The sequence below is a fragment of the Delphinus delphis genome, chromosome 1 (assembly GCF_949987515.2).
Source record: "Delphinus delphis chromosome 1, mDelDel1.2, whole genome shotgun sequence".
NCBI classification, from domain to species: domain Eukaryota; kingdom Metazoa; phylum Chordata; class Mammalia; order Artiodactyla; family Delphinidae; genus Delphinus; species Delphinus delphis.
In genome coordinates, this window is record NC_082683.1 from 5,686,149 (window position 1) to 5,700,366 (window position 14,218).

Below are 14,218 nucleotides of genomic sequence, written 5' to 3' on the forward strand. Positions count from 1 at the left end.
ATCAAATTATGCTAACTTCTTAACTTAGGTAACTTTTTCTTAATTTTTCTCCTTGAATGTTAATATCAATATAATTTGGGAAGTCGTTATAGATTTTGGCCACCTAAATGTCCTTGATGGTCCCTACCACTGTCAAATGTGGGTGTTCTACACAGTAGGGTGAAAATTCTTCTCTTAAGTCAATAATAATGATAGTAGCTGTACTTTCCAGGACTTGATATGATTGCCACAAGAAAAATATCAAACTGCTGCTCCTACAGGTGATATCACTGGGAGCCCGTAGGACACCCTCCAGATACAGCAAGTCCCGTCCTTTAGTTTTTTGGGTTCTTATTCATCTTGGCAGGAGGTTTCAAGTTCTGTTTGTTTCTTTTGCTGTAGACGTAAGGGCACAAGGTAGAAATGACAACCTTCTTTGGTCCCGTGAAACCATCAGATATCCCCCACAAAAGAATTTATCTTAAATATCTTTCTTGTTGTGTATCATTATTCCATATCCTGCCAGAGAAAATTCTTGGAGGAGATTTTTTTTTTTTTTTTGCGGTATGCAGGCCTCTCACTGTTGTGGCCTCTCCCGTTGCGGAGCACAGGCTCTGGACGCACAGGCGCAGCAGCCATGGCTCACGGGCCCAGCCGCTCTGCGGCATGTGGGATCCTCCCAGACTGGGGCATGAACCCGTGTCCCCTGCATCGTCAGGCGGACTCTCAACCCCTGCGCTACCAGGGAAGCCCCTTTGAGGATATTTAATCTAAACTTTCTAGATGTTTTCTTCATTGTCTGATCCAGTCAGTGCTACTTGCTGCTGCCTTGGCCTACGACCTCATGTTAGTGCCACAATCTTACATCCTGACCTCTGGAATTTCTTCTCAGGGTAGAAATCCTTTCTAACCTCCTGCTTTGTTCCGTTTCTTTTCACCTGTCGTTGCATTGGTCTAGTAATACCGTCAGTGCTGTTGTTTTGAAGGCTATATATTTAAGCATCATCCATATCCAGTCATTCAACATTTTGTAAAACCTAAGCTATGTCTAACCCTGTGTGCTTAGGCTGCTATTTTAGAAACTGCAATTTTCTTACTACCTGGCTGTGTGCTATATTTGACTAACACACATAGGGTGCCACTTTGGGGGGAAGTTATGCCATTTGGAATAACTTTGGAGAACTCATGTTATTTGGGCGTCTTGTTTTTATTAACAGCTTAAGACCTACAAGTTTAAAGAGCTAGTAAAAAAATCTTTATTACTCTTTACTGAAGAGAAACAAGAAGGTGACTTAAAGATAGAAAACGTTGTAATTCGAATGTTAGAAATTGAGTAGAGATATACACCAATGAAAAGGAAAATACTAAATGGTCATTGTATATATATTTTATTATATACAGGGTGCTGGAGCACACAAGAACATAAGGTTTTAAGTATGTATGTTTACCTTTCTTATAAAGGCAGGTTATGCTTTAGAATAGAATAAGAAGGGAAACTTTTGGGTTTCCCTGGTGGTGCAGTGGTTAAGAGTCCGCCTGCCAGTGCAGGGGACACAGGTTCGATCTCTGGTCCGGGAGGATCCCACATGCCACGGAGCAACTAAGCCTGTGAGATACAACTACTGAGCCTGCACTCTAGAGTCCATGAACCACAACTACTGAGCCTGCGTGCCGCAGCTACTGAAGCCCATGCACCTGGAGCTCATGCTCCACAGCAAGAGAGGCCACCGCAATGAGAAGCCCGTGCACCACAACGAAGAGTAGCCCCCGCTCGCCGCAACTAGAGAAAGCCCACGTGCAGCAACGAAGACCCAATGCAGCCAAAAATAAATAAAATAAATAAATTTTTTTTAAAAAAAAGAAGGGAAACTTTTAAACTTATTACGGAAAGGCAAGGAACAACAAAGAGATGTAAAGTTCCTTCCTCAGCCATACAGACCGATGCCAGCTGCCAGAGAAGTAATTGGGGAAATTGAGGAAAACTGAACGTTCTACTGTGATGGTGATGCAAAGCCCAAGTGAAAGAAGATGATTCATACACTGAACTAACTCAGAGTGAGAGTGCTTTGGTTTCTGCTCAGGGAGAGCTGGAAAGAGCATCATTCCAAACTTACGAGGTAAAAAGCCAGACGGGCAGCAAGTTCGTGTTCTTTCTTGAACCCGTCAGAGTGCTGAGGTTACAGGGCAGCCAGCAGGCCTGAAATCTGAGGAGAGGCACATACTTGCAAGGAGAAGTGAGGTAAGTGCTGGATCCTGTGACTGACTGATTCAAGTCACCTACAAGAGACAGACCTTCTCTGAGGCACAGTGCAGGGAAGACCAAAGCCTGGAAGTGGAGCAGATGTTGGAAAAAAGAGCTCTCAGGAAACCAGCCTCCACCTGAAGCACAGAGTGTCACTAGAGGGATCTGAAAGCTGTCATACAGTGAGTGAAACCATAGCAACAACAGACCTCAGACCTGGCCTAAAGTTTAATTAGATTAACCGGAACACAAACCTAGTGGAAGGAGAGGCATGCTCAGTCCCTACTGTCTTATACATGTTCACTTTTCAGCAAATTATGAAGCATATGCAAAGCAAGGAAGAAAACCTCCTAAGAGACAAAGCAGTCATCCGAACAAGAACAAGAGTCGGGTAGGACGCTGATGTTGGAAATCACTCTGAATAATAAATACATTAAAGGCTCTACTGGACAAAGTAGGTAACATGCAGAAACCGCCGAAGTAATCACAGCATCGAGATGGAACACGAAAGAAAGGATCAGATGGAAATGTTAGAAATGCTGGAGATGAATATATACCTTTGGTGGGCACTCAACCAAGAAAAGAATCAGTAAAGTTGAAGATAGATAAATAGAAATTACACAGCTGAAACACAAAGAGAAAGGAACATACAAGATAGAGCCTTTTAAGAATTTGGGGACAAGATTAAATGATCCAACATATGAGTAATTGGAATCCCGGGAAAAACACTCGAAATGATGGCTGATTTTCCAGATTCAAAGAACATCAAGTAGCGTAAATACAAAAAAAAAAAAAAAAAAAAGAAAGAAAAACACCACACACTTGGGCATATCATATTCAAACTAAAATAAAACCAAAGAGAATATCTTGAAGGCAACCAGAGGAAAATGATAGATTACAGAAAAACAAAGATAAGAATAAGAATTACAGGAGACATTTCTTCAGAGACTGTGAACGTTAGAACACAATAGAGTAACATCTTCAAAGGAAAGAAACCGTCAGCGTAGAATGGTACGCGCAGTGGGAAGTATCTTTCAGAAATGAAGGAGGTATAAAGATTTTTCTCAGACAAAAACTATGGGAATGTATTGCCAGCAGATCTGTTCTATAAGAATCCTAAAGGAATTTGTAAAGGTAGAAGGAACATGATGTCAGACATAACACTTGGATCTGCACAAAGAAATGAAGAGCACTGGAAGTGGAATAAATGAAGATAAAATAAATTTTATTTTTTACTTATTTTTAATTACCGTAAAACATAACTAACTGAAGCAACAATAGTATTCTGCACGTATAACATGTGTAAAAATACTGCAAAGGATGGGAGTGAGGTACTAGGAATATACTGTGTAAATTCGTCCCATATTATAGTATTTGGAGTATGCTATTTGGAGATAGAAACTGAGTCCTTAAAGATGTATATTGTAAACTTTAGGACAATTATTAGTAAAAGTTTTTAAAGAAGTGTAAATAATGTCAGTAGAGGTGTTAAAATGTAATTTAAAACACTTAACCCAAAATGAGGTAGAAAAGGAGGAAAAAAGAAACAAAAAACCCAGATGGAACAAATGGAAAACAGCAAGAGGTACATTTTAATCCAGCTACATCAATCACATTAAATGTGAATGATCTCAGTATATCAGTGAAAAGACTTGGAAATTGTGAAATTGGATGAAAAAACAAGATGCAGCTACCTATTATCTACAAAAACCCATTATGAAAATTAAAAACATAGGTTAAAAGTAAAAGGTTAGAAAAGGTATACCATGCTAACAGCAATCAAAGGAAAACGGGAAAGCTATATTAAGGTCAGACACGTAGACTTTAGAACAAGGGCTTCAGAGAGATATTGCATAAAGACAAGGGGGGTGATTCTCTGAGAATATAAAACAATCCTGTTTAGGCATCTAACATCAGAGCTTCAAAATACACGAAGCAAAAACTGATAAAAACTTCAAGGAGAAATAAACAAATCCACAGTGATAGCCGGGGACTGCAGCAAATCAAAACCGCGACGAGATACCAGCTCACACCTGTCAGAATGGCCGTCGTCAAAAGGGCAAGAAATAGCAAGTGTTGGTGAGAACGAGGAGGAAAGGGAGCCCATTTACACTGTTGATGGGGATGTAAATTGGTGCAGCCTCTATGGAAAACAGTATGGGGCTTCCTCAAAAAATTAAAAATAGAACTACCATATGATCCAGCAGTCCCATTTATGAGTATTTATCTGAAGAAAATGAACACACTAATTTGAAAAAATATGTGCGCCACTATGTTCACTGCGGAATTATTAACAATAACCAAGATATGGAAACAACCTAAGTGTGCATCCGTGGGTGATTGGATAAAGGAACTGGTATAGAGAGAGAATAGAATACTATTTGGCTACAGAAAGAGAATGACATCTTCCTTGTGGCAACACGGAGGGACCTCAGGAGTATTATGCTACATGAAATAAGTCAGAGAAGGACAAGTAGCATATGATTTCACTTGTATGTGGAATCTAAAACTACAAACCAGAGCTCCTAGATACAGAGGAGAAATCGGTGGTTGCCAGAGGGGAAGGGGGTTGGGAGGTGGGCAAAATGGGTGAAGGGGGTCAGAAGGTACAAATTTCCATCTATAAAACAAATAAATCATAGGGATGTAACGTGCAGCTTGGGGGCTATAGTCAGTGATATTGTACTGCAGATTTGAAAGTTGCTCTTATCACAGGAAAAACATTCTTTAACTTTATATGGTGACAAATGGTAACTAGACCATTGTGATCATTTTGCAGTGTACACAAATGTTGACACATTATGTTGTACACTTGAGGCTGATAGAATGTTGCCTGTCGATTATACTTCAATTTTTAAAATATAAATTTCTAGAAGAAAACATAGGAGAAAATCTTTGTAATATTGGGTTTGGAAAGAGGTTTTAGATATGACATCAAAAGCATGATCCATAAAAGAAAGAAATTGATAAATTAGACTTTATTGAAATTAAAACTGTTTCTTTGAAAGACGTTGGTAAGACATTGGTAAGACAATGAAAAGACAAAATATTTGCAAATTATATATAAAGAGCTGTATCCAGAATACATGAAGAACTCTCAAAATTTAACAATAAGAAGTTAAACATCCCAATTTTAAAATGGTCAAGAGATCTAAACACTTTTCCAGTGAAGGTATAGATGGCAAATAGCATATGAAACAACACTCAATCTCATTGGTCATTAGGAAGTTAAAAACACATCACACACCCGTTAAAATGGCTAAAATTAAAAGAACGAAAACTGACAATACTAAGTTCTGGCAAGAATGCAGAGTAACTGGAGCTGTCACGTTGCTGAGGGTAATGTAAAATTGTGCAGCCGCTTTGGAAAATGCAGCAGTTTATTATAAAGTTAAATATCTTATAATCTTACCATATTACTCAGCAATTCCAATCTTAGTTATTTACCCAAGTGAAAAAAAGAAGCAAGTTCACACAAAATCCTGTCTGAAAATGTTTATGACACTTTATTCACACTCACCCAAAATTGGAAACAACTTCCATGTCATTCAGCAGGTGAGTAGATAAACTGTGATACATCCACCCAATGGAATACTACTCAGCAATAAAGAAAAATGAACTTGGGCTTCCCTGGTGGCTCAGTGGTTGAGAGTCCGCCTGCCGATGCAGGGGACACGGGTTCGTGCTCTGGTCCGGGAAGATCCCACATGCCGCGGAGCGGCTGGGCCCATGAGCCATGGCCGTTGAGCCTGTGCGTCCGGAGCCTGTGCTCCGCAACGGGAGAGGCCACAACAGTGAGAGGCCCGCATACCGCAAAAAAAAAAAAAATGAACTTGATTCATGCAGCAATGCAGATGAATCTTAAATGCATTTTGCTAAGTTAAAGAAGCCAGAGCTAAAAGGTTGCATGTTGTGTGGTTCTGTTCTGGGAAGGCATTACTTCTGGAACACAGTAGGTCCGGAAAACAGATCAGTATTTGCTAAGGTTGCGGGATGTGTTGACTGCAAAGAGGCAGCTGGAGGGAACTGTTTGAGTGAGAGGAACGTCCTTTTCGTTGCTCTGGTGGTGGAATCACAACTGGCTGTGCATTTGTTAAAACTCATAGATCTGTTGTGCCTCACCCCACCCCAGAATGTAGAGGGAACCCAAGATGAGGCATAGGCTGTGACAAGTGACCCTCACCAAGTTACAAACTAATGGCATAAACATCCTGAAGCAGGTGGGAAAGAAAGTTGCTGAATAACTTTGCAAATCGGTGTCTTCGCTGGACACCCCAGCACTAAATCCAAAACATAAATGTACACAAACACAGTGTTCAGGAAACTGACTTCTCACCGTAGTGCAGGCTAGCGATTCTGAAGCTACTTTACGTGCACAGTAGAACTGAGCAAGTAGGCAAACACATTGCAGATAATGAGATTCCTCGCTACTGGAGAGAGCAAATGAGCAGAGGGAATGCTAGCGTGAGCTCTGGGGCTGGATTGGAGTTAAGGGTATCAGCATGAACTCATGCCTTTTTGCTTGATGGATGGATGGATGGACAGACAAGAGTTGATATACATACAGATATATATTTGTTTTGTCCATTGAGGGGACCTACAAGGAGGGACACATTTACCAATGAGCACACCCAGCACCCAGGTCTTAGTTCCTATGTGTTTTTCCCGTAAAAGAAACCAGAGAAGTAAGGAAGTAAGGAAGTGCTCAAGAAAAAAGGGAGAAAATGGCATGTCCGAGGGACACAGGAGACAACTTGAAAGAGCACGTAATGACCAAACCTGGAACAATTTGAGCAACAAAATAAATAATGATAGTATTGGATTATAACACAGCAAATGAGTATCCAGGAGTCCCTGCTGATAAATGATTGGATGAATAAATAAAAGGGAAAGGGGAGAAGGGAAACTCTTCCTCATAGAAAAAGTTTGATTAATGTAGGAATAAAAAAAACAGGAAATTGCTATTAGAATGCCGCCGTAGCCATTATGCTGCACGCCTTAAACTTACTACTGTATGTCAATTGTATTTCAATAAGACTTAGAGAATGAAGAAAGAATTCCACAGTAGTAACTGTTGCAGGGCATATCCTCCAGTGAGTGCTAAAATTAGATGAAAGGTTCTTTAAAGTTGTCGTTTTAGGTATGTAATTTCCTATTTTTAAATGTACAGTTTGGTGGCATTAAGTATGTTCACAGTGTTGTGCAAACAATAGGTGAAAGTATAAAAGAAACAGGATATTTGCATGGCTTCAAAGTATTCCTCCAGAACATTTATTGCTTACATCTTTTATTACGTTGTAAAATAGTAACTTTACATAAGAGAAACCTGGCAGGCATCACCTTAACCAATGATCAAGGTTAATGTGTCAATAATAAAACATCACCATCATGAACTGCACTTCTGTGGCAATTTTCCCCAAGATGCATGACCTCAACCTAATCATAAGAAAACACCAGAGAAACGCAAATGGAGGGACATTTCTAAAAAATTCCTGCCCCGTACTCTTCAAAAGTGTCAGGATCATGAAAGACAAGGAAAGACTAAGGAGGCATTTGACAACTAAATTCACTTGTGACACCCTGGTTGGACTTCTGGACCAGAAAAGTGACACTTAGTGGGAAAACAGGTGAAATCCAAATGGACGGTAGCTCAGTATGCCGCTGTTAATTTCCTAGTATCATTCATTTTCCTATGGTTATGTGAGGTGTGACATTAGTGGAAGCTGGGTGAATGGTATATGGGAACTCTCTACCATTTTTGTAACCCTTTGAAACCTTCAAGTTGAAAATTATTAAAAAATTAAAAGTAAAATTAGGGCTTCCCTAGTGGCGCAGTGGTTGAGAGTCCGCCTGCCGATGCAGGGGACACGGGTTCGTGCCCCGGTGTCTGAAGATCCCACATGCTGCGGAGCGGCTGGGCCCGTGAGCCATGGCCGCTGGGCCTGCGCGTCCGGAGCCTGTGCTCCGCAATGGGAGAGGCCACAACAGTGAGAGGCCCGCGTACCGCAAAGAAAAAAAAAAAAAAGTAAAATTAATGAGTGAAAGTGAAGCAGTTTTCCATAATTCCCTCTGAAAATAGAGAAGCCTCTTCCAAGCAGCTAAACTAACCTTTATTAATAGTATCAACAGTAGCTAATATTTCTTAGTCTCTCAACAGCATTTGCATAATTCTTTACTCTTCTTCCTTGAAATAGTTTCCCCTCTTGGTTTCCATGACACCAGACCTTGCAGGATCTGTCTCTTCCTGGATAAGTCTCCTTCTGGCTTATTCTCTACTGAAAGTTCCAGTTCTTCAGCACTCCAGACTGAGGTCTTTTTTCCTCTCTCTATACCTCTGCTATCTGGTATGGTAGCCACTAACCGCATTTTGCAATTTAAATTCAAATTAATTACAAATAAATAAAATGTGAAATTTAGTTCCTCAGTTGCTGTAGCCACACTTCAAATGCTAGTCGCTGGGTCTGGTGTTAGTGGCTACCAGGTTGGACAGCACAGATAAAGGACAATTCTGTCATTGTAGAACGTTCTGTTGGACACCAGTTCAACACAAGCAGTGCTGTGTACTCTCCGTTGCAACACATAAGCAATGCACTATGTCTGTCATGCCCCTTAGTGATGCCAAGATCAGTCAGTTGTACAGGTAGTAACATTGTGAAGGTCCCCGTCAACCTTTCACCTTTGGTTTTATTCCTTGGTAATCTTTGCCTGAAGCAGTTGTTTTACTCCTATTTTTAAAAGATACATATGAAATTATTCATGTAATTGTTCTAGGTGATATCTTTCTATATCAGTGCCTTTAAATCTGAGCTCATTTTTAATAACTACATAATATTTACTGTATATGTCCTAAAGTATCATGTATATCCCAAAGTACTATTTAATTTTGCTGAATAAATACATATTCTCAAGCATGTGATATTTTAAATTGTGCATCCTTTCATTCTCTTTCAGATGAGCAGAAGACCTTTTCTTCCTTCCAGACATTAAAAAATAATAGCATGTACCCCGAGTCTTGTGAGGATTTGAGAAGGTGTCAGCATAGCCCATCCTATCAGCAGATAAACTGTATTGATAGCGTTGTCAGGTATGAGACACAAGTTTTGATAACATGTTAGTTTTTCCAGAAGCGTATGTTGTCACTATGGGGCCTTTATATCATTTTTTTTTTTTTTTTTTGCGATATGCGGGCCTCTCACCGTTGTGGCCTCTCCCGTTGCGGAGCACAGGCTCCGGACGCGCAGGCTCAGCGGCCATGGCTCACGGGCCCAGCCGCTCCGCGGCATGTGGGATCTTCCCGGACCGGGGCACGAACCCGTGTCCCCTGCATCGGCAGGCGGACTCTCAACCACTGCGCCACCAGGGAAGCCCCTCTATCAGCTGTTTATTTTTCACTATAAATCAATGGATATCTACTACTAACAACTCATAATAAATTGAACATTTGGGGGGATGCAAAAAATTAGAAGATGCATCCCTTCTTTGAATATAGTTCAGAAGACAAGACCTACACTCATAAAAATTAAGATTTGACGATCAGTTCAAGACCATAGTCAGGGAAATTTAACAACCCCGTGATGTAGGCCAGGATGGTCAGGGAAGCCTTCACCCAGGAAGAAAGTGAGGGACTTCCCTGGTGGTCCAGGGGTAAAGACTCTATGCGCTCCCACTGCAGGGGCACAGGGTTCGATCCCTGTTCGGGAAACTAAGATCCCACATGGCGCGCAGCGCAGCCAAAAAAAAAAAAGAATGTGAAATACCCCAAACAGAGGTGGCGTGAGAAAAGCAGAAAGGTGGAGGATGGCAAAGTGGGAGCAGGTAGGAATACGCAACCGAATTACCTTGTTGCAGGTACCTGAAGAGCTACGACATTCCAGCTTTGAAGAGAAAGTGTATCTCCTGTACAAATACGACTTCCTCGTCCTCGGAAGAAGACGGACAAAGCCACAGAGCAGATGATGTCCAAGCACTGCAAGGTGACAGGAATGCCTTTCATAGTTAGATCAAGAGAGTTATTGCAAAGCCACCCCTCTCTGTTTTCTCTCTAATCTTTTGACTTTAATTATTTCGTTGTAATCACAAAGAATCCACATTGCCTCTTTATGGCCAGTAGGTTTTAACTTGTCACTTATAAGTGGGTGTAAACTGTTTGGGTCTTTAATATTGAATTTCCAGTTGGGAATTTTTCTTTTCACTGTCAGTTGCTCTTACATCACCAGCTGTTTCTCAGATCCCAGCCGTACCTACATCAGAAATGCCAGCTAATGGACGGTCCACAGATGCTGAAGGAGGAGCGCCACAGGCCCTGACCAAGGAGGCTCTGAGCCTGGACGGGAGGCAGTGCAGCTGCAGCAGCACCGTTGTTCACATGCCACCACTGGAGTCAGGTACCATGGTACCTTCTATTTTAAAATACACTCAACGTTAAATACACCGTCGTGAGAAAACAAGTCATTAATGCCATTTACTTAGCAATGACATCTAAATTATAAATACTTTTTTCTTTAATTCAGTTACAGTATTTTTGGAAAAATCATCATGTTTATGTTGGTTACATACTTAGGACTGTATTTCTTAGTTATGTCCTTTGCCTGTCAACTCTTTACACACTTAAGGCACCTAGAATAGTACCTGATACATAATAATAAGCCCTCAATTGTTGATGGGACTGCCTTGGGTCACTTTGTTGCTGACCTTGAAAGAAAGTGTCCAATTCAAACTTGGACTGTAGTTGTGACTAGATGGGTCATATATACATTCAAATTTTGTTTGGTAACAGTGAGGACAGGATGTTTGAAATGCTCTTCCTTTAACATAATGATTTGGTGAGCTATTCTGATGCCTTCTTTTTATTCCTTTTTACTGTCTCCTATCCTTTTTCACTTTTGCATTATTCATGAGGGTTTGGTGGATGAGGAAATGGTGACAAACGTGTTCAATCAGGTTTTCGGATTATGTCTAACACCTTTGCTGGTCTTTGGTATATAAGTTACCATATGCTGAGCTGTGACTGTGTACCATTCCCTTCCCCTAGTTCTTCATATAAATTAATTCATTTAATCCTCACAACCACCCTTTGAGGTGGAGAACGTTATGTTACTAGGTGGATTGTGGATTGGTGGGAAAAGACCAGATCGACAGCTGTTGTGAGACTAGATTATTTCTGTTTGTTTTTTTATTATATTATTGATATTATATTATACTATTAGATGATTTCTGTATATCTTATTCTGTTATTTCTATTATTTCTAATTAGCCACGGGTAGAGTTGTTTTGGAGTTGAGCTAGTCCCTCAGGAGAGGAGCAGATGCGTGTTTATAGTGTACCTATTCTTAAATGCTTTGGATTCCTGTATGGGCGTGTAGCTGTTAGCGACACAGTCCATGCAAGGTAGGGCCTCACCCAACATGGAAAGCTCTTTTTTTGACTGTGCCACTATACTTTGTATACTCTGGTTTTGTATGACTGTTTTGAAAGAATCTATACTACAATCTACGTGCTTTCATTTAAAGAATAAGGGATATTTACTGATAATCATTTCTCCTGACCTTAAACCAGTCTCAGCATCTACGGGTGCTCATCTTTATTCTAAGGAGAGAAAGCAGAATCAGAGTCCAGATGTTCTTGAACTGCATCTGTCTTTTGCTTTCTGGAAAGCCCGTACTCCTGGAGTTTATACCTTATGCTAATAATGAGTTGGGTCTGAGGACCATGACCCCAAATGCATTTCTCTGCAAGTTATTACTTCTGTTTTATATATGGAGCAATTAAGGCACAAACAGGTTAAGTAACAACTTGCCCAAAGTCACACAGCAAACGAGTGGCAGAGTAGAGAATCAAACACTGACAATTAGTCTCCAGAAACCATTGCCATTACAGATATTTTAAAATCTATATCAGGGTTGATGGAGTATGAGATATAAAAATTAGCTAAAAAGCCAAGAGATAAACTAAAATGTAAATTTAAAAAACAAATAATCCAAAAGAAGGATAGGAAAGGACGATTAGGGCAACAACAACAACAATAAAACCAGGGAACCTATCAAACCAATAAAATAATAGCTCTAAATCCAACAAGTCTATAATTACATAAAATGGCAGAAATTGTCAGAACAGATAAAAATAAATCAAGACCCAAGTATGTGCTGTCTGCAGAGTACAATTTAAATATAAATTCACAAATGGGTTGAGAACAATTGGATGGGGAAGATGCACAATCCAAACAACACGCCTAAAAAGGCTGAGTGCCTGTTTTAATAATAGACTTCAGGAGGGAGTCTCACCAGAGACGTTTCATTGTGACAAAGCAGCCAGTTCATCTAATAAATAACAAACATGGAAGTGTTTTCACTCATAACACACCTTTAAAGATATGAAGCAAAAATTGAGTGAGTCAGAGAAAGTCTTTCCATAATCATAGTTGAAGAACTTAACACCCCTTTTGTGCAAATGTTAAAACATCTTAACGAAATAGATGATCTGAACAGTGCAGTCAGCCACTTGACCTAATTGATATCTAGAGAACACAACACACAATAACTGCATTATACGTATTCTTTTCAAGTGCACATGATATGTTCACTGAGATATAAAATAGGTTGAGATGTAATACAAGTCTCAAATTTGAAATAATTGATGTTTTACAAACTACACTCTTTGGCTAGAGTTAATTCAATTACAAATCAGTAAAAGTAAGATATTTATAAAGAGATTAATAACTTGAAATGCTAATCTTGGAGAAGAAAAGTCTCAAATCAGGGATCTAAAGTTCCACTTTAAGAAGCTAGCCAAAAATAAAACAAGCCAAAACCAAAAACACAATAAACCCAGGTAGAAGGAGGGAAGTAATAGAGATACAAGCAGAAATCAACAGAGTAAAAAACAGACAGTACAGAAAATTAAAGCTCAAAGTTGCTTCTCTGAAGATGAACAAAAATTGATAAACCCTTTATGCCAAGTACCACACAGTTTTGATTCCTATAGTTTTATAGTAAGTCTTGAAATCAGGTAGTGTAAATCCTCCAACTTTGTTCATTTTCAAGATTGCTTTGAATATTCTAATTCAAAAAGTCCTGCAGCGGGGCTTCCCTCGTGGTGCAGTGGTTAAGAATCCGCCTGCCAACACAGGGGACACGGGTTCAATCCCTGGTCCGGGAAGATCCCACATACCATGGAGCAGCTAAGCCCGAGTGCCATAGCTACTGAGCCTACGCTCTAGAGCCCACGAGCCACAACTACTGAGCCCACGAGCCACAGCTACTGAAGCCTGCGTGCCTAGAGTCTGTGCTCTGCAACAAGAGAAGCCACAACAATGAGAAGCCCGCACACCAAAACGAAGAGTAGCTTCCGCTCACCACAACTAGAGAAAGCCCACACGCAGCAACGAAGACCCAACGCAGCCAAAAATAAATAAATTAAGTAAATAAAATTTTTTTTAATTAAAAAAAAAAGCCCTGCAGGGATTTGAATTGATATATTGAATCTATATATCAACTTGGGGAGAATTGATATCTCAAAAATGTAGAGTCCTCTAATCCATGAACCTGGTATATCTATTCATTTATTTAGGTATTCTTAAATTCCTCACAGTAATATCTTACAGTTTTCAGTGTACAGATCTTGCATATCTTTGGTCAGTTTTAACCTCAAGTATTTTATATTATAAATAGGATTATTGTTAATGTCAGTTTCCAATTGTTTGTTGCTAGTATATAGAAATATAATTGATTTTTGTATATTAATCTTTTAATTTACAGGCTTGCTAAACTCACTTATTAGTTCTAGAAACTTTTTGTCGATTCCATAGGATTTTCTACATGTATGATCATGTCTATGAAAGTCAGTTTTACTTTTTTTCCAATCTTCTTTTTAATCTTTTATTTGTTTGTTTTTTGCCTTCTTGAACTGGCTAGAACCTCTAATAAATATTGAATAAAAGTTGCAAGAGCAACTATTCTTACGTTTTTCCTGATCTTGGAGAAAAAACATTAATTATGTTAG

General features: G+C 39.6%; 1 protein-coding gene across 3 annotated transcripts in view; it reads left to right on the top strand.

Annotated features, from left to right (window-relative positions):
• Positions 1–14,218, top strand: part of PER3 (period circadian regulator 3) — a 64,198-nt gene that overhangs the window by 22,205 nt on the left and 27,775 nt on the right. For all 3 annotated transcript variants that reach the window (XM_060013544.2, XM_060013551.2, XM_060013559.1), the window contains 3 exons: positions 9,173–9,305; positions 10,070–10,194; positions 10,438–10,605. In XM_060013544.2, the coding sequence (XP_059869527.1) occupies positions 9,173–9,305; positions 10,070–10,194; positions 10,438–10,605 (426 nt within the window). The remainder of the gene's footprint in view (positions 1–9,172; positions 9,306–10,069; positions 10,195–10,437; positions 10,606–14,218) is intronic.